Source organism: Cervus elaphus, chromosome 17, assembly GCF_910594005.1.
Source record: "Cervus elaphus chromosome 17, mCerEla1.1, whole genome shotgun sequence".
NCBI classification, from domain to species: Eukaryota; Metazoa; Chordata; class Mammalia; order Artiodactyla; family Cervidae; genus Cervus; species Cervus elaphus.
Window position 1 is genome coordinate 6,895,654 of NC_057831.1, and position 21,314 is coordinate 6,916,967.

The 21,314-nt window shown below is 40.9% G+C and overlaps 2 protein-coding genes and 1 pseudogene across 7 annotated transcripts in view; 2 read left to right on the forward strand and 1 right to left on the reverse strand.

The window, feature by feature from the left end:
• Positions 1 to 21,314, forward strand: part of LOC122673217 — a 499,807-nt gene that overhangs the window by 380,413 nt on the left and 98,080 nt on the right. The window lies entirely within an intron of this gene.
• Positions 1 to 21,314, forward strand: part of LOC122673603 (cGMP-specific 3',5'-cyclic phosphodiesterase-like) — a 70,166-nt gene that overhangs the window by 16,767 nt on the left and 32,085 nt on the right. For 5 of the 6 annotated variants that reach the window (XR_006334741.1, XR_006334742.1, XM_043871530.1 and 2 more), the window contains exon 2: positions 5,556 to 6,144. Coding sequence is in view for 4 of the 6 variants with exons in the window: in XM_043871530.1 (XP_043727465.1) it covers positions 5,556 to 6,144 (589 nt within the window). In the remaining 2 variants the exon portion in view is untranslated. Of the gene's footprint in view, positions 1 to 5,555; positions 6,145 to 12,157; positions 12,305 to 21,314 lie in introns of those variants that run through there. The other variant, XM_043871529.1, reaches the window with a different exon arrangement.
• Positions 10,546 to 10,661, reverse strand: LOC122673661 (annotated as a pseudogene).

The following is a 21,314-nucleotide window of genomic DNA, read 5'->3' on the forward strand; positions in this document are numbered from 1 at the left end:
CTTTATGTAATATTAGAATAGTCTCCAACATCACTTTGTTCTGCTTCTAGAAATTTTATATCTTATGTAAGTTTACATTTCAGTCTGCAAGTGATTTGTATTTGCAGAAATTAAAGTATTAAAGAACAGGAGATGATCAATACTAGTCTTAGGAAAGAAGGCTCACTTCACATAGGCACATAGGTCATGCACTGCAAAACATCAAGGGATGCCTGAAAGGAGAGAGGTGTAAGAGATGATTTAATATTATTTATGGCTGGTTTATAAGTAATTGTTTTGATGTTATGATAACTTATGTTTTCCTCCACAGGCATATATATCTACAGGGACTCAGATAATCAATAATGTGGTCTTGAGAAAACCTTTCCCCCCATGACTGGTGGTTAATAAAAATTGTTGATTGAATGACTGAAGATACCAGATCTACTTTTCCTGTGTCATTTAATACTGAGTTCATTTCTCCAAGAAAGTATCTAGACATACAACACCTGTGAGACAAATTAAACACTCTGTTTAAGATGTATATATAACAGGTCCTACGGGATAAATGAGGGGAGAGTAGCCATGGTGAGTTATGAGGCTTACATCCAAGGGGTGGTGACCATTAGCAGCTAAAACATAATGTTGATTTTCTAAGCATTCAAATTTTCAAAAGACTGTTGTCCTTTTTAATGCAGTTAGTTTAGGAGGCTTAATTTATTTATTCATTCACTTCACTCAGATATTTATCAAGGTCATAGTATTAATATGTGACAGACATTTTCTAAGTACAGGAATGCAGTTGTTAACAAGACAGATGAGTATGAAATTTACATCTCCTTGGAGGAAACAGACAGTAAACCAACAGGTTAATAAGCAAGAAAAATAGATGATAGTAAGAATTCATTACCACTCTAATGGCAGAAAGCGAAGAGGAACTAAAGAGCCTCTTGATGATGGTGAAGGAGGAGAGTGAAAGAGCAGGCTTAAGACTAAATATTAAAAAAAAAACAAAAACAAAACTAAGATCATGGCACCTGGTCCCGTTACTTTATGGCAAATAGAAGGGGGAAAGTTGGAAGTAGTGACAGATTTCCTCTTTGTGGGCTCCAACATCACTGTGGATGGTGACTGCAGCCATGAAATCAGAAGACGATGGCTTCTTGTCAGGAAAGCTGTGACAAACCTAGACAGTGTGTTGAAAAGCAGAGACATCACCCTGCCAACTAAGGTCTGTATAGTCAAGGCTATGGTCTTCCCCATTGGTCGTGTACAGTGGTGAGAGCTGGACTGTAAAAAGGCAGAATGCCAAAGAACTGATGCCTTCGAACTGTGGTGCTGGAGAAGACTCCTGAAAGTCCCTTGGACTGCAAGGAGATCAAACCAGTCAGTCTTAAGGGAGATCAGCCTTGAGTATTGGAAGGACTGATGCTGAGGCTGAAGCTACCAATATTTTGGCTACCTGATGTGAACAGACGACTCATTGGAAAAAGTTCCTGTTGCTGGGAAAGATCGATGGCAGAAGGAGACAAGGGCATCAGAGGATGAGATGGCTGGACGGCATCACGGATGCAATGGACATGAACTTGGGCAAGCTCTGGGAGATGGTGGGGGACAGGGAGGCCTGGCGTGCTGCAGTCTGTCAGGTTGCAAAGAGCTGGACAGGACTGGGCGACTGAAGAGCAACAACAAGAATTCAGATCGTGTCGGGGTTGGGGGGGAACATGAGGTGTTGGGGCCCCTTGAGAGGTGGAGTGAGCAGGGAAGACCTGTCTGTGCAGGTGAGGAGGGAGCCGTGACCTGCCAGATGCAGGTGAGGAGAGCGTCCCAGCCTGGGGGCAGTCAAGGCTTGATGCGCTTGAGGAGCGTCAGGGAGGCCTGTGTGGCCAGGAGGGCCTGTGGTCGGGGCTCGGAAGAGTTTAGGTTTTACTCTCAGTTCAGTGAGAAGCCCAGTAAGATGGTGAAGATGCTAAGGCCTACTTTTCCAAAGGTTGCTCTAGCTGCCATGGGGAGAATGGGTTGAAGGAGGCTAGTATAACCTCAGAGAGTCCAATTAAGGGGCTGTGGCCTTAGTCCAAGATGAGAGATGATGCAGCTTGAGCCAGGGCAGTAGTATAGGAGATAGAAATGAGCAGGTTGGAGTATAGCGTTTTGGAAGTCAACTAGACGGGACTTGGTTGCTAGATTGGATCTGAGAGTTGAAGGAAACATTCAGAGTAATTCCTAGATGTGCAATTGAGTAACTGATATGAAGAAAGTGGACAGGGAGTGAGATTTGAGCAAGAAGAAGGGCAGGGTGTTAGGAATTGTGATTTCACCGCTTCAAGGTGTCTGTGTAGATGTTGTCAGGGAGTTGGTTTGATTAAAAATTGAAATGTTGATCACCATTTTTCAGTGAGAGGATAAATAGGCTGAGGCTGTGTTTCAGGTTTGTAGCTGACATAGTTAAAATGCCTGTTTTTATGTTGATTTGAGAAGTGTTTAAGTTACATGTACATATTTTTTAATCACATAAACTAGATTAACTTAAACATATTGCTGGGTTCCTGTTTCATGTTTTACAAAACACTTTATTCAAATGCTTCCTGTACATTTCTCACATGCATATCTGACATCAGTGTCTTTGGCACAGTCTTTGTGATTTTGGACATTACATAAACATTTCCCAAAGTATGTCCCCCTCATTTCTATAGAAGTTTTTGAGATACACTGTTACCAGAGTATATTCTTATCACTAGAAATTTTGTGCCAAGCCACGGCATGCATTTATAAAATATTAGGCAATTACATTAAAAAAAAACAAAACTCTGTGCTACGTATACACTGGAGTAATATAGTAAGTACTTTTTAAAGAGAGCTTTAAAATGTATCTGACACTTGGAATTATGAGATAATCCTGATAATATCTATGTTATATATTTTTTTTACCCATTGCATTCTAGATTGGTGTCAATTCAGGGTAATATATATTTACCAAACAATAGATTATTGTTCAAAATAAAATAATTCAGGGAACACTCTATAAGTGAAAGACTTAGTGGAGACCCAGGAAAATGATTAGCTCTTCTCTCCTCCTTCTGGATCTTCTTTTTTCACTTAATAGATTGGAGTGATTATTCATATCAGTACCTTGTACTATCTGCCTCGTGATCCATTTGGGCTTCCCAGGGGCGCTAGTGGTGAAGAACCTGCCTGCCAATGCAGGAGATGTAAGAGATGCAGGTTCAATCCCTGGGTCGGGAAGATCCCCTGGAGGAGGGCATGGCAGCCCACTCCGGTATTCTTGCCTGGAGAATCCCAAGGACAGAGGAGCCTGGTGGGCTACAGTCCATGGGGTCACAAAGAGTCAGATATGAAGCACCTTAGCACAGTGTTCATTTATAAATGTGCCATGATGGATTCTGCCAAGCTTCTATTTATGGGATTAGTTTGCTCTTATCTTTGCTATAACAAACAGTAAGTAAATACACTGATACTTCTTTTGCCGTGTGTGTAAAATCTTTGGAACAAAGGATAAATGCATTTTAAAACTTGTTAGATACTGCCTGCTTGCCCTCTGAAGAGGTGTTATCAATTTCTGCTGCAGCCAGAAGGCTTGGAGAGTGTCTGCATCCTGGCTGTTTCATGAAAATAACCAGTAAGCCGTTGCCTCATGGAGATTGCATTGCTCTTATAGGCCAATTCTTTTAAGCATCCTCGGTGCTAGCAAGTTATTGTCTTTTGAAAGTAAATTTTGAGTTTGGAGAAAAATCAGGTCTGTATTCGGGGAAAAATCAGGTCTGCATACAATATGTATTGTTAGCCGTTACTCTAGGTTTTTTGTGGTTTTCTTTGCTTATTTTGAGAGCAAGGCTCAGTGAAAAACAAGATCTAGCTTTTAGGTAAACTAATATATATGACTTTGAATTTCTTTAGAAGTTAGTTTCAAAAGTTCCCAGAATGTTTAAAGTAATGGGGGCATCAATTTGCATCAGATTACAGCTTCCCAAGAAGCTTGAACTGAACAACAGTCTTTTGGATGTGTATGATCTGGTATATTTGTTTTTGTTTTTGTTTTTTTTTAATACTGACTATGAAACCTTTAGCCCAGGTAAGTTTCTTCATGGAGTGGCACATGAACAACATAAATAATTTAAATTTTCTTGGATTAAATTTTTTATACTAGTTACTGCCTATTTTTTGTTTTCCTCCTTTATACAAGGAGTAAATAGAAGATTATTCTAGATTATTGGACATGCATTATTAGGAAGTTATTAATGGTAGTCTACGATCTTTCTTCTACATACTAGATCAAATTGTTTCTGTTTTCTATTTCCTTTCCTAAATCTAATCTATATATAGTGGTATAGATAAAAACTGTCTAAAATTAAGCATGTTACCTAGCCAAGTTCAGATAATTTTTTAAAAAAATTTTGAATATTTAACTTCAGAATAAGTTGTGTGTTTTAAACAGCAGATTTCCATGCCTGTGTTTTCCTTAGACTATTGTCAAATTTAGTGGCTTTTACTTTAATTCAAACTGATTTTGAGAGGAACCGACTTGACACTTGATGCATTATAAATCAGATATCTGAAAATATATGTATACAGGAGTCAATCTTTTATTAAAATGTTCAGTGAAACAATTGTCCTCTACAGTTTTTCAAAATAAACTGTCTTAAATAGACCATCATGTTTTCATTTTCTATGACAAATGGTTACCGCATCAGTTAACCATGAGAGGATTTTAGAAGTTTTCAGGGGTAGCAGTGTTTAAGGAGGGAGGCTTCCCAGGTGGCACAGTGGTAAAGAACCTGCCTGCCAATGCAGGAGACAGAGATGTTGGTTCGATCCCTGGGTTGGCGAGATCCTCTGGAGTAGAAAATGGCAACCCTCTCCTTTGCCTGGAAAGGTCCCTGGACAGAGGAACCTGGCAGGCTTCAGTCCGTGGGATAGCAAAGAGTCAGCCATGACCGAGCATGCTCGCCACCGCCCCCTCCCCCCACCCCACACACAGTGTTTTGTTTTTATTGAGGTATAGTAGCTTTGTACTGTCGTGTTAATTTCTGTTAATTTCTGCTCAATGGTGAAGAGAGTCAGCTATGTGTGTACACATGTCCCCTCTCTCTCGGACCTCCCTCCCTTATCCCCATCCCCATCCCCATCCCACCCCGCCCCCGTCTAGGTCACCACAGAGCCCTGAGCTGAACCGCCCGCGTTCCACAGTAAGTGCCCACCACTGTGTGTCCTATGCGTGGCAGCGCACATACCGCGATCCTGGTCTCCCTGTTCACCCCCCTGCATGACCGCCGTCCACTTTCTACATCTGCATCCCTGTTCCTACCCTGCAGATAGGTTCATCAGTACCATTTTTCTTGATTCATATATATGTGTTAATACAGGATATCTGTTCGTCTCTCTCTGACTTACTTCATTATGTATGACAGACAGTAAGTCCATCCACGTCTCTTCAAGTTACCGTGCATCAGTCCTTTTTTATGGCTGAGTAGTATTCCATTGTATATATGCACCACATCTTATTTATCCACTCCCGTCTTCCTCAAATATTTAATGTCTCTACATGTTCTTTTCTACAGAGAAATGGTCAATGCATGGTTTGCTGAGAGAGTACACACCATCCCTGTGTGCAAGGAAGGAGTCAGAGGCCACGCGGAATCCTGCTCTTGTCCCTTGCAGCCAAGTACCCGTGCAGAGAGCAGTGTCCCTGGAACACCAACCAGGAAGATCTCTGCCTCCGAATTCGATCGGCCACTTAGACCCATTGTTATCAAGGATTCTGAGGGGACTGTGAGCTTCCTCTCTGACTCAGACAAGAAGGAACAGATGCCTCTAACCTCCCCCCGGTTTGATAATGATGAAGGGGACCAGTGCTCGAGACTCTTGGAATTAGTGAAAGATATTTCTAGTCACTTGGATGTCACAGCCTTATGTCACAAAATTTTCTTGCATATCCATGGACTCATCTCCGCCGACCGCTACTCCTTATTCCTCGTCTGTGAGGACAGCTCCAACGACAAGTTTCTTATCAGCCGCCTCTTTGATGTTGCAGAAGGTTCAACACTGGAAGAAGCTTCAAATAACTGTATCCGCTTAGAGTGGAACAAAGGCATCGTGGGACACGTGGCCGCTCTTGGCGAGCCCTTGAACATCAAGGACGCCTATGAGGTAAGTAAGCTCGTGGATCAGAGGCAGCGTGGGGCACGGGGTGTGGATGGGGCATTGGGCAGCCGCTGGGAATCATAGCGATGTTTGAAACTGAGATTTCATCCTTTACAAGCTTATTTAAAGTGGGGACGTATGGTTAGGAACCTCCCCATCTTTTGAAAGTCAATTTCTTCACTGGTGGTTGAGTCCAACCCAGGGGCCTTAGGGAAATCTTGTCTTGTTATTCTCCTAAGTGATAATTTGACATAGCTCATCTCACAGTTGTGTTCTCTCGTTTTTTCCTGATTACTGTACATATCCCTCGCCACATTATCACCACGTGGACTTCTGAGGATTTTACTGAGATTCTAAAATAATAGGTCCAAAAACTGTCTGAAAACCAAACCAATAGTCTTTTTAAATTCATTCATTCACTTCATCATACTCATTCATTTGACATCTCATTGATACCAAAGTCTGATTATCTTCCTTTCCACTCTTTCAGTTGTTTTACTAAATAAATTTATCTGTATCTTCAAAAAATAGAAATTTTTGCTCTACAATATTTTGATGGAAGGATTTGATATTTCTTCCATTTTTGTTTCAGTAGTGAACAAGTCTTCATTATAGACTTAAAGATGACAATATATGTTTCTTCAAATTTCCTATGAAAATGATTCTTTTATTGATAGAGTTAGAGATTTTAAACAAAGTGTCTTAATTGAGTGGCAGTGTGTTTATGAATCATGTTCTAGCACCTTGATAGAACAATTGTTCTTGCTACTTATCATGTGGTACACTGTGTAGGTCCCATAGTAACACAGAGAAGGTGAGGTTCCTCTGTGCAGTTTGAGGGGTCATAGACGTTTTGCTCAGCCCTGTACTCCTGATGCCTAGTACAGTGCCTGGCAGAGAGCTAAGTCCTAATAAGTATTGATTAAGAGAAGATTGTGGTAGGGGAGATAAATAAGTAGAGTAGAAAGCAGGTCGTAATAGAGCCAGGAAAAATGTGTTAGGTTCAGGGAAGTAGAAGGTCGCATGTAACTGGGGGGATGGAGAGAGGTTTCTCTGAGGAAGCAATGATTGATACAGACCCTGGAGGATGGGTAAGATTTGAGTAGATTGAGTTGTGTGCGTGGTGAGAGCCAGATGCAAAGAGAAGTTTGAAGAAGAAACGGGAAGTTGGACCATGTGTTGCTTATGTGGATATATGTTGGGGATAGTGTAGATTTTGAGGAGCTACTGGAGATCACTGAGGTCTTGAATGCCCAGCTGTGGAGCATGTATTTGATTCAGAGCCATGAGGAATAATTGAAGATGGTTTGAAAGGGGGACTGGGGTGATTCAGACTGTGCTTTAGAAGGATGAATATTATGGTGGTCATAAAGTAAATTAGATGGAAAAATACTGGAAACTGGTAGGAGAGGCTATTTTAATAGGCTGAGGAAGTAAGGACCTAAAGCAGGGCACTGGCCTTCAAGATCAAAAGGAGGAAATGGATTGCAGAAGCAGTTGAATCTGCCCGACTTGGAAGCTTGCAGGAGATGGAAGTGAGAAGAGACGTTGGAGATGCCTCAGGTTCTGAAGCTGGGTCAGTAAATAGTGGTGACTGGTGAGGAATTCTGAGGGTAGGGGTCTGGGGAGATAAGTGATAGTTCACGTACGTTAAATCCTGAGATAGCTCTTGGAATCCACTCTATACCGGCAGTGTTTTCAATTTTGGTTCTTCACGGAGCCATCTCCATGACCTCGTTGAGCTCTGTAAATAACATCACACTGTAGCAGACTCCAAGAGGGGAATTAAGGGCACAGCTGAAGGATTGCTGCCAAATTTGCAGAATCCCCTTCCCATCTTAGGTGACACTGGTAGATTAGGACCATAAATATGCTTCAGTTTTGCTGAGAAAGCCTTCATTTGTCTGCATTGTCCTAAACTTCACCAGCACTGAGGATTTCTTCACCTATATCAATTTTATTTATTTTCTTTACCATCTTCAGAGTTTTTGGGTTACCCAAAAAGTTTGAGTTTTTCATAAGATATTACAAAAAGTCTGAAAGAACTTTTTGACCAACCCAATAATATGGTGTAATTTTTGTTTTGCAGTGAGCAGTGGTTTAATTCTTGTCTAAAATAGGCCCACAGGGTGAAGCCCCTTAGCTTGGTGGATTTCTCGTGTTGCTACTTCACCCTTGACCCCCTTGATCTGCGTTTATAGTGGCCTTACAGAAGTTCTTCCTGGCACAGAATTTCATTAGAAGTTGTGGGATTGATTGTGATGTAGTTTACGTTGGTCTTAACAGTGAAAGTCAGTTGGCTAGTGGATAATTCATTACTTGGCTTCCCTGGTGGCTCAGTGGCAACGAACCTGCCTACGAATTCAGGAGACGTGGGTTCAGTCCCTGGGTCAGGAAGATCCCTGAGAAGGGCATGGCAACCCACTCCAGTATTCTTGCCTGGGAGAGTCCATGGACAGAGGAGCCGGATGGCCTAGTCCATGGGGTCGCAAAGAGTTGGTGCACCTGAGCACGCCCGCAGTTCCTTACTCAGCCCACTCATAATTAGTAGTGGTCAGAATACTGTCTCTTAGCCTTCTGTGGAAATAGTCAAAATGTAAAAGCGTGTTCTGTGTTTTCTTAGTCCTACACATTCCTTAGATATGTAATCTGTAAAAATGACACTGTATAGCAGTATTTCTTCAGCTTACATGACCACAGAACACTTAGACATGGTGGTGTAGCAGTAGAAAACCAAGCGGTGGCCATGAAATAAAACAGTGTTCAGATTGAAGCTGAGAATAAAAAAGTCTCTTAGATAAACTAATTTTAAGAAATGGTCAACATTTGATTCCCATTTTAAAACTTTGTAACAGAATGGTATACAGTTGGGAATTCAACTGTTTTATTGCTGATAAAATAATACGTTCACATATTTAAAACATGACATGATCCGCAGCTTAGACCAGTGAGTTTCAGTTACACCACAAATGTCCCTGATGTTCAATCAACACATCATCTCCTCTCTCAGGCCATCTTTCATGCAACTTTCTTGAATGTGGCACAGCATCTATTAATAATAAGATATTGACCCAATAATCAGAACAACTTATATAAATGTGTTGGAATTTTCCTAATACTTGAAAACTAGACATCATCCAGTATTTAGATCAGATTGCGTATCACTCAGTGTTCTTCAGAGTAGGATATATAGAGATAAATAAGAAGTGATTTATTGTAGGAATAAGCTCACTTGGGTATGGAGGCTTAGAAGTTCCACAGTCTGCCTTCCATCTGCAAGCTGGAGAACCAGGATTGGTGTAGTTGATGGTATAACTCAGAGTCTGCAGGCCTAAGAATCGGGGGCCAGTGGTGTAACTCTGGTCTGTGTCTCAATCAAAAGCTTCAGAGCCAGGAGCTGTGGTGGACTGCACAAGGGCAAGAGAATATGGATATCTTGGTTCAAACAGCAAATTCGTCCTTCTTTTCCTCTGCCTACTCAAGGGATTAGATGATGCCCACTGGCATTGATAAAGATCTTCTTTACTCATTCCACTGATTCAGATGTTCATCTCCTCTGGAGACATCCTCACAGACACACCTGGAAGTAACGCGTTATCAGCCTTTTGGGCGTCGCTTAGCCTAGTCAAGTTGACACATAAAATTAACTATCACAGATTGCCTTGAAGCCCTGGTTCTATGTCTGGTGGAAGCCTTACGCCTCCCAAGATTTCCTATGTCAAAGGATTTATATTGTCTAAATAACCCTCTTATTTCCTAAATCAACAGGAATGCAAAACTTAGACCCATCTCTTGTTTCCATGGGGCAGCCTCTCCATGGACACCATGATTTTTAGGGAGAGAAACTGGAGGGTTCGTAGGGACGGATCACATCGCCACTCATGTGGTCTTTCCCTCGAGCTGCAGCTCTTCCCACCCCAAACTTATTCCCCCCTTTTCAGTCCTTCTTCAGATAAATACGTCTTCACCATCTCTCATCCTGCAGGTCTCAGGCACTACTCAAGTGAATTTCTGGTAAATCAAATTATTTCCAAAATGAATTTCAGAAGAAAGAAATAACAATAGCTACTGTTCTAATTTTAATAAATTACCAATTTTGATACATTTGTCGTGTTGTAATTGTGTCCTAGGGAACAGAGTTTGGGAATTGCTGTATCATTGTTAAATGCTCTAATAATCTTTAGATATTCCACTTTGTGGAAGAAGACCAGCATATAATTTGGCAAATCTAGTTGGTTATTTCCTTTTTTGTTTTCTGTTATTTTTATCTTTATATGATTTCAAGCTTATAGAAAAGTTGCAAGACCAGTATCAGAAACTTGGGTATACCCTCTACCCAGATTCTCTAATTGTTTATATTTTGCCCCATCTGCTTTATTACTTTCTTTTTCTGTGTGTAATGCATGTAAGTGATGCATGCATATTATTTTTTTTCTGAGCCATTCGGAGACATTTTTACTATATGTATATTCTGGTAAGAACAGATACTGCACTTGATCTTAGCTAAAAGGCTGAGAAGCAATTGCTATATATATTTTCTAACAAGAATATAGTCTTACACAATTGTCGTACTTTTATCAAAATCTGGAAATTTTTTGATACAAAGCTCTTAGCTAACATTCCATAGTCAAATTTGGTCAGTTGTCCCATGAATGTCCTTTGCAGTGATTTCTTCCCCCTCTGTTGAAGGCTCTAACTCAGGGTTACATATTGCACGTGTTTGTCCTGTCTTGTTAGTCTCCATTAAATCTGGGGTAGTTTCTCAGTGCTGCTCTTTCTTGACATGTCTTTTGGAAGGAGACAGGCCAGTTATCTTGCAGAATGTTTTTCTTGAATAGATTCAATTTAGGCGCTTTTGGCAGGAATACCACAAATGTTCTTTCGACCTCGTTTGGCTTTACAGCCGACAATCAGTTCTTCACCTCTACACCAGCTGGGGTGTCCTACAGTCCAGCTCACTCCTGACACGAGTTGCCTGGAGTGGGTACAGACCCCATGGGTTAGGGGCCCTGTCGTACAGTGTTGTCCCCACTTAAGATGCCAGCCGTGAGTAGGACCACACTAGTTTCAGGCCGACTGCAGACGCAGGGGCTCCCCACTCGGGTTTAGTGATTTGCTGGAATGACTCAGAACTCAGGAAAGTGCCATACGTAAGATTATAGCTATATGTTTATAAAGGATAACATTCAGAAATAGCCTAGTAGAAGAGATGCACAGGGCAAGGAGTGAGAGGTAGGGGACACAAAACTTCCTTGCCCACCCTCTATGGCAACACCATCCAGCACATAGATCACCTTTACCCAAAAGTTCCCTCAATCTGATTTTTTTTTCATTATGTAGGGATGGTTGATTAAATCATTGGCCATTGGTGATTGGACTCAGTCTCCAGGCCCCTCTTCCTTATCCAGTGGCAGGGCTGAACGTTCTGACCCTCTAATCACTCAGGTGGTTTTCCTGGCACCCAGATCCAGTCCTGAAGCTATTTGAAACCTTCTCACCCATGAGACTTTACATTACCACGAGCTCAGGTATGCTTGGCAGGGGCTTGTTATGAATATAAAAAGACTATCAGGTAATTCCAAGGGTTTGAAGAGATCTAATGCCAGACCAAACATGTTTTTTAATTATACCACAGATCTTAGCATATGTTACCAGGTAGCACGCGATGTTACTTTACCACATTTTTGATGATATTAAACTTGGTAAGTGGGTTAAAGTGGTGTCCACTAAGTGTTTCACAATACAGGTACAATTTTCCCATTGTAATTAATAAATATCTTAAGAGAAGTTATTTTGATATTATGTAAATACTCTTTTCCTTATCATAGCACTTACCACTTTGGGCATCTACTAATTTTCCAACTTTATATCAATAATACCCTCTATATATATTAGTTACATTCTAATGTGAAGAAGAGCTTTGTCTTCCTTATTCATTCATTATTTCTATCATTATGGACTCATGGATTTATATTTTTGAATGAGTTATGCTGTGTTACTATCTTATTCATATTCTCAGATTATATCCAATTTATTGGCTCAAATGATGTTTTTGAACTGTGGTGTTGGAGAAGACTCTTGAGAGTCCCTTGGACTGCAAGGAGATACAACCAGTCCATCCTAAAGGAGATCAGTCCTGGGTGTTCATTGGAAGGACTGATGCTGAAGCTGAAACTCCAATACTTTGGCCACCTCATGTGAAGAGTTGACTCATTGGAAAAGACCCTGATGCTGGGAGGGATTGGGGGCAGGAGGAGAACGGGACGACAGAGGATGAGATGGCTGGATGGCATCACCAACTCTATGGACAGGAGTTTGAGTAAACTCCGGGAGTTGGAGATGGACAGGGAGGCCTGGCATGCTGCAATTCATGGGGTCGCAAAGAGTCGGACACAACTGAGCAACTGAACTGAACTGAACTGATGTCCTTTTGGCTCAGTCTATCAAATCCTAAAAGATAATGCTGTGAAAGTGCTACACTCAATATGACAGCAAATTTGGAAAACTCAGCAGTGGCCACAGGACTGGAGAAGGTCAGTTTTCATTCCAATCCCAAAGAAAGGCAATGCCAAAGAATGCTCAAACTGTCGCACAATTGCACTCATCTCACACACTAGCAAAGTAATGCTCAAAATTCTCCAAGCTGGGCTTCAACAGTACATGAATCGTGAACTTCCAGATGTTCAAGCTGGATTTAGAAAAGGCAGAGGAACCAGAGATCAAGTTGCCAACATCCGTTGGATCATAGAAAAAGCAAGAGAGCTCCAGAAAAACATCTACTTCTGCTTTATTGACTACGCCAAAGCCTTTGACTGTGTGCATCACAGCAAACTGTGGAAGATTCTTAAAGAGATGGGAATACCAGACCACCTGACCTGCCTCCTGAGAAATCTGTATGCTGGTCAAGAAGCAACAGTTAGAACCAGACATGGAACAACAGACTGGTTCCAAATTGGGAAAGGAGTACATCAAGGCTGTATATTATCACCCTGCTTGTTTAACTTATATGCAGAGTACATCATGTGAAATGCCAGGCTGGATGAAGCACAGGCTGGAATCAAGATTGCCAGGAAAAATATCGATAACCTCAGATATGGAGATGACAGCACACTCATGGCAGAAAGCAAAGACGATCTAGAGAGCCTCTTGATGAAAGTGAAAGAGGAGAGTGAAAAGGTTGGCTTAAAACTCAACATTCAGAAAGCTAAGATCATGGCGTCTGGTCCCATCACTTCATGGCAAATAGATGGGGAAACAGTGGAAGCAGTGACAGACTTTATTTTTTTGGGCTCCAAAATCACTGCAGATGGTGACTGCAGCCATGAAATTAAAAGATGCTTGCTCCTTGGAAGAAAAGCTATGTCTAGACAGCATATTAAAAAGCAGAGACATTATATTGCCAACAAAGGTCCACCTAGTCATAGCTATGTTTTTTCCATTAGTCATGTATGGATGTGAGAGTTGGACTATTAAGAAAACTGAGCACTGAACTGTGGTGTTGGAGAAGACTCTTGAGAGTTCCTGGGACTGCAGTGAGATCCAACCAGTCCATCCTCAAGGAAATCAGCCCTGACTATTCATTGGAAGGACTGATGCTGAAGCTTAAGCTCCAATACTTTGGCCAACTGATGTGAAAAACTGACTCATTTGAAAAGACCCTGATGCTGGGGATGACAGAGAAATGAGATGGTTGGATGGCATCACCATCTCAATGGACATGCCTTTGAGCGGGCTCTGGGAGTTGGTGATGGGCAGGGAGGCCTGGCATGCTGCAGTCCATGGGGTCGCAAAGAGTTGGACATGACTGAGTGACTGAACCGATGTCGTTTTGATATGTTCCCACATCACTCTTGGCATTTTCTTGCTTTCTGGGGGAACTGAAAGTTTTACCTACTTAGCAGGATGTTCTAGACTTTATCTTACACTTCCCCTGCCGTGGACCTAGGAACCCAGGTGCCTCTCAGTGGACGGGGTGGTATTTAAAAACCAAGATCTAGGCACTAGGCATGCTCGTTGCTACTAGTTTTTCAGCAGATAGAGGTAGGAAAAAAATACACAGACTAACATACACTAATATTTTATTTATTCCTATAGCTGGCTACCCACTATATTATAAACAATAAATTCTTACCTCTGATTTTAATCTAACACTTCAAGGTACATTTTGTTTTCCTCCTCCAAAAATGAAGAACCAGGCTTCCTTATTCTTCTTTTTTTAATTGAAGTATAGTTGATTTACAGTGGCATGTTCAGATGTATAGCACAGTGGTAAAGTTATGTGTGTGTGTTTGTGTGTATGTATATATACACACATACATATATATTTCAGATTTTTTTCCTTTTAGGTTATTATAAAATGTTGAATATAGTTCCCCAGCTTTACAGTAGGCCCTTACTGGTTATCTTTTTTATATATAGTTTGTTAATCCCAAACTCCTAATTTATTGCCCTACGTTTTCCCCTTTGATAACCATAAGTTTGTTTTCTATGTGTATAGATCTATTTCTGTTTTGTAAATAAGTTAATTTGTGTCTTTTTGTTTTTTTTTCTTTTTTTAAGCTTCTGCATATAAGCAGTATCATATAATAATTACCTTCCTCTGTCTGGCTTACTTCATTTAGTGGGATAATCTTAGATCCATCCATGTTGTGCAAATGACGTTATTTCATTCTTTTTCATGACTGAGTAATATTCCATCCTACAACAAAAGAGGCAGGAATACACTGGACAAAAGACAGTCTCTTCAATAAGTGGTGCTGGGAAAACTAGACAGCTACATGTGAAAGAATGAAATTAGAACATTCTCCAACACCATACACAAAAATAAACCCAAAGTGGATTAAAGACCTAAATGTAAGACTGGTTACCATAAAACTCCTAGAGAGAAAGGTCGGCAGGACACTCGTGGACATAAATCACAGCAGTATCTTTTCGGGTCTATTTCCTTAGTGTTTATATATTTGTGCATGTGCTCAGGCCAAGTTCCAAGCTCTTTATTCGTTTCTGTAAAATCTGTTTCTTCAGGCTGAAGAACTTTCTTTACTATTTCTTTAGTATTGGTCTGATGGTGACAAATTCTCTGATTTTGTTTACCTAAATATGCCTTCATTTTGCCTATAATCTTGAAAGATATCTTTACTGCAAAGATGCTTCTTGGTTAACAGTAGTTTTCTTTTAATATTTAAAATGTTTTCCCACTTTTTTTCTGGTTTTCACTTTTCTTATGAGAAGTGAGCCAACCTTCCTTTCTTACATGTTTCGTGTTATGTATCATTTTCACACTGTGTGTATATGTTTAAGGTTTTCAGTAACTTTGGGAAAATTCTGGTCATGTGTTTAAATATTTTTTTTAGGCCCCATTTTCTTCTCTTTGGTCTCCAATTGTATATGTTAGACCATTTGATATTGTCCCAGAGAACACTGAGGCTCTGTTAACTTTGCATAGTTTTTGTTTTTCCTCAGTCTTTGAGTAGGTACTTTGTCAGTTTCCCTTCAGGTTCACTGACTCATCCAATCTGCTGTTAATCAGTGAACTCTTCATTTTAGACTTCGTACTTTCCAGTTCTAGAATTTCCATTTGGCTTTTTAAGAATACTTTTTTTCTTTCTTTGCAGAGATTCCCATCTGTTCATTATTACCATATTTTAAGCTTTTTAATACATTTATAATAGCTTCTTTGAAGTCCTTGTTGTTAATTCCAATATCTTTCACATCCTGGGGTCATTTTTTATTGACTGTTCTTTTTCTTCACTATGGGTTGTGTTTCCTGTTTCTTCATTTGTTGTGATTATGTTTATTGTAGGCTGGACATTGTGACTGTTTGTTGAAAGTCATTTGGGTTATATTATCTTCTTTTAAAACAGGGCTGACCTTTATTTTTGCAAGCAGTGAAGTTACTGGAAGATCCTTTTGGCCCTGTCAGATTTGATATTATTATTTATTATGATGGATCTACTTTAGTTTTAAATTTATCCTTAGGGAATGCTGCCTGGATCTCCGGTAGGGTCCTTGCTCCCAAGGAGTGGCCCTTCTGTGCCTCAGCTGAATGCCTGGGTACCTAGTGAGGTACCTCTGATGGGTAGGACCCCAGTGTCTTCAAACATTTTTATAATTGGAGGCACCAGTCCACTTTCAGCTTTCAAAAGGTAGTTTTTGCTTGTTCTCTTAAGAGTCTTGCCAAATACATGTTCAGCCTGTATTGAACCAAAGACATGTTCAAACTGTCTTCTGCCACTCCTCTTTATACCCTACCACACCGACAACACAGCCTGTCTTAGCAGGTACTTTGCCTTGCACACCCCAGCACTTGTGTTATTGTTGTCATTCTGTCCCTAAGTCTTCTACAACTCTTTGCGACCACATGAACTGCTGCATGCCAGAGTCCCCTGTTCTTCCCTCTATCCTGGAGTTTGCTCAGAGTCAGTCCGTTGAGTCTGTGATGTTGTCTAACCATCTCATCCTCTGCTGCCCCCTTCTCCTTCTGCCTTCAATCTTTCCCAGCATCAGGGTCTTTTCCAGTGAGGGACTTTGCATCAGGTTGCCCAGACTATTGGAGCATCAGCTTCAGCATTAATCCTTCTAGTGAATATTCAGGATTGATTTCCTTCTGGACTGGCTGGCTTGATCTCCTTGCTGTCCAAGGGATTCTCAGGAGTCTTCTCCAGCACCACAGTAATAAAGCATCAATTCTTCAGTGCTCAGCCTTCTTTCTGGTCCAACTCTCACAGCTGGAAAACCACTACTGGAAAAAACCACAGCTTTGACTAGACAGATATTTGTCAGCAAAGTGAGTCTCTGCTTTTTAATACACTGTCTAGGTTTGTCATAGCTTTCCTTGCAAGGCGCAAACGTCTTAATTTCATGGCTGCAGTTACTGTCCACAGTGATTTTGGAGCCCTAGAAAATAAAATCCGTCACTGCTTCTACCTTTTCCCCTTCTATTTGCCATGAAGTGGTGGGACTGGATGCCAAGATCTTAGTTTTTTGAACATTGAGTTTCAAGCCAGCTTTTTCACTCTCCTGTCTCAGCCTCATCAAGAGGCTCTTTAGTTCCTCTTCACTTTCTGCCATTAGAGTGGTATCATCTGCATTCTGAGGTTATTGATATTTCTCCCAGCAATCTTGAGTCCAGCATATGATTGAAAAATCCAACCCAGCATTTTGCATTATGTACTCTGCATTTCAGTTCAATTCAGTCGCTCAGTCATGTCTGACTCTTTGCGGCCCCATGGAGCACAGCATGGCAGGCTTCCCTGTCCATCACCAACTCCAGGAGTTTACCCAAACTTATGTTCATCGAGTTGGTGATGCCATCCAATCATCTCATCCTCTGTCTTCCCCTTCTCTTCCTGCCCCCAATCCCTCTCAGCATCAGGGTCTTTTCCAAAGAGTCAGCTCTTCACATGAGGTGGCCAAAGTATTGGAGTTTCAGCTTCAGCATCATTCGTTCCAGTGAAGACCCAGGACTGATCTGCTTTAGGATGGATCTCCTTAAGTTAAATAAAACTTAGCAATTTTTATTAAATTGTTACAATTTAATTTAATTTAAGGGTGACAATATATAGCCTTGTCACACTTCTTTCCTGGTTTTGAACCAGTCATTTATTCCATGACTGGTTCTAACTGTTGTTTCTTAACCTGCATACAGGTTTCTCAGGAGGCAGGTAAGGTGGTCTGGTATTTCCATCTCTTCAAGAATCCTCCAGTTTGTTGTAATCCACATAGTCCAAGGCTTTAACATAGTCAAAGAAGCATAGTCAAACCAATTTTTTTTTTCTGGAATTCCCTTCCTTTCTCAGATTGTTACTAGATTGTTATCTCTATAGAAAATTTTAAAAATTAAGAAATATATGTCAATGCCTATAAAATGAAGTGAAAAAATGTACTCTACAACTACCCTCACATAATTTGGTTGGAACATGAAGAATGCTAACAAATGGTCATTCCCACTTCCTGGTCTATAGTTTAAACTGGAGTGGAAAAATCACTCAGACTCCACCATCTTGGTAAATGGACAGGGAACCTTGAGAAATAAATAAGAAGTGGATGAAGGAGGGGACAAAATAGCAGGGGAAATCAGTGTTTGGATCAAGGCTGGGGCTTTACAGGCTTTACAGGCTTTGTGGACTTTCAAGCTTGAGTGGGGTACAGAGTCAGTTAACTTAGGACTCTTGACGGCTTTGGCTAACGGTGCAGGTGTGGGAGGCAGGGATTAGGTGTTTTTAGACCTTGCTGCATGGACTATTTGTAGCTTTTGTTGCGTTTCTGAGCCAGTTCTTCAGGCCTGCACTTTGAAGCCCAAGAATAGATGTCTGATATGGTCTTGAGATGTGGCTGCTATCTGGGCTTTGTCCACTTCCAAGCTGTGTCCCCTGCTCTGGGACCCTCAGGTCACTGCTCTTGCTATTAGCTCCGCACTGCAACAGAATGTGGGTGAAACGTCCTTTACAGAGAGGAAAAGTGTGTTTCTTCACATGGGCCAGTCAAGACAGAGTGTTTAGCAAACAGATGCAAAAGCACCCCAGAGGGTTCCATTGGCTCCACAGAAAATAAATGATGAAGAATGTCAATAAAACAGAGGAAGTTATGAAGTCTGCTTTGATGATGATTATGACCACCTACAGCATTTGAAAGAAGCATCTGGGCCCTACATGCTTAAATCCCAATTACCTTTAGTACATGTAACAGGAGAGAGGAGAAAGAGGAGACTTTGATAATTCTAGGCCGTGCAATTAATTTGCCTTAATCAGAGTTTAAAACAGAGTTTAAGAAAGTTATTGATTGGTAAATAAACCCACTCCTATTTTGGGCCCTCAACTGGATTTGGTCCTGACATTGTTGCAGCTCTGGGTGATGATTTCAACTCTGTTACCCAGAGAGTATATGTGAAGGTGACTTTATCTTTCAGATTAGTGAGGAACAAGAGAGGAAGAGGGGATGAATAGAAAGAAATCTGAAGCTGAAAATGTCAGCAAGTGGAAAGATGTGGATGGGAAGAAAAGTGATAGGGAGAAATGATGATTATGATGTATAAATGCCAAACTCAAATGAAGACGATCTGGCTGCCTGGACAAACTTCATGAAGGCAAAGATGCTGGTTTTTTTCTTTTTTTTTTTTAGGAAGAAAAAATAAAAAGTCACCTTGTAGAGAATTCTACGACTTTCTCAGTCATGAGAAGAAATGAATAGCATGAGCAGTTTGAGTATTATGAAAGTTAAGATGATAAGATTGGAGCTAACTTAAGCTAAGCTAAGTTAAGTTAAGATGATAATTCAGTCGCTCAGTACTCTGATTCTTTGCGAGCCCATGGACTACAGCACACCAGGCCTCCCTGTCCATCACCAATTCCCATAGTTTACTCAAATCCATGTCAATCATGTCAGTGATGCCATCCAACCATCTCATCCTCTGTCATCCCCTTCTCCTCCTGCCCTCAATCTTTCCCAGCATCAGGGTATTTTTCGGTGAGGAAGTTCTTCGCATCAAGTGACCAAAGGATTGGAATTTCAGCTTCAGCATGAGTCCTTCCAATGAACACCCAGGACTGATCTCCTTTACGATGGACTGGTTGAATCTCCTTGCAGTCCAAGGGACTCTCAAGAGTCTTCTCCAACACCACAGTTCAAAAGCATCAATTCTTCTGTGCTCAGCTTTCTTTATAGTCCAACTCTCACATCCATACATGACTACTGGAAAAACCGTAGCTTTGACTAGATAGACAAAGTAATGTCTCTGCTTTTTAATATGCTGTCTACGTTGGTCGTAACTTTTCTTTCAAGGCGCTAGCATCTTATAATTCCATGGCTGCAGTCACCATCCGCAGTGATTTTGGAGCCCAAGAAAATAAAGTCAGCCACTGTTTCCCCACGCAGTTGCCATGAAGTGATGGGACCAGATGCCATGATGTTAGTTTTCTGAATGTTGAGCTTTAAGCCAACTTTTTCACTCTCCTCTTTCACTTTCATCAAGAGGCTCTTTAGTTCTTCTTCACTTTCTGCCAAAAGGGTGGTGTCATCTGCATATCTGAGGTTACTGATATTTCTCCTGGAAATCTTGATTCTACCTTGTGATTCATCAGCCTGGCATTTCTCATGATGCATATAAGTTAAATAAGCCAGGTGACAACACGCAGCCTTGACATACTCGTTTTCCTATTTGGAACCAGTCTGTTGTTCCATGTCCAGTTCTAACTGTTGCTTCCTGACCTACATACAGATTTCTCAAGATGCAGGTCAAGTGGTCTGGTATTCCCATCTCTTTAAGAATTGTCCACAGTTTGCAGTGATCCACACAGTCAAGGCTTTGACATAGTCAACAAAGCATAAATAGATGTTTTTCTGGAACTCTCTTGCTTTTTTGATGATCCAGCGGATGTTGGCAATTTGATCTCTGGTTCCTCTGCCTTTCCTAAAACCAGCTTAAATATCTGAAAGTTCACTGTTCACATACTACTGAAGCTTGGCTTAGAGAATTTTGAACATTACTTTACTAGCGGGTGAGATGAGTGCAACTGTGCTTTAGTTTGAGCATTCTTTGGCATTGCCTTTCTTTGGGATTGGAATGAAAATTGACCTTTTCCAGACCTGTGGCCACTGCTGAGTTTTCCAAATTTGCTGGCATGTTGAATGCAGCACTTTCACAGCATCATCTTTTAGGATTTGAAATAGCTCAACTGGAATTCCATCACCTCCACTAGCTTTGTTCATAGTGATGCTTCCTAAGGCCCCCTTGACTTCGCATTCCAGGATGTCTGGCTCTAGGTGAGTGATCATACTATCGTGATTATCTGGGTTGTGAAAATGATTTTTGTATAGTTCTTCTGTGTATTCTTGCCACCTCTTCTTAATATCTTTTGCTTCTGTTAGGTCCAATCCATTTCTGCCCTTTATTGAGCCCACCTTTGCATGAAATGTCCCCTTGGTATCTCTAATTTTCTTGAAGAGATCTCTAGTCTTTCCCACTCTATTGTTTTCCTCTATTTCTTTGCACTGATCACTGAGGAAGGCTGTCTTATCTCTCCTGGCTATTCTTTGGAACTCTACATTCAAATGGGAATATCTTTCCTTTTCTCCTTGCTTTTCACTTCTCTTCTTTTCATAGCTATTTGTGAGGCCTCCACAGACAACCATTTTGTCTTTTTGCATTTGTTTTTCTTGGGGATGGTCTGTACAATGTC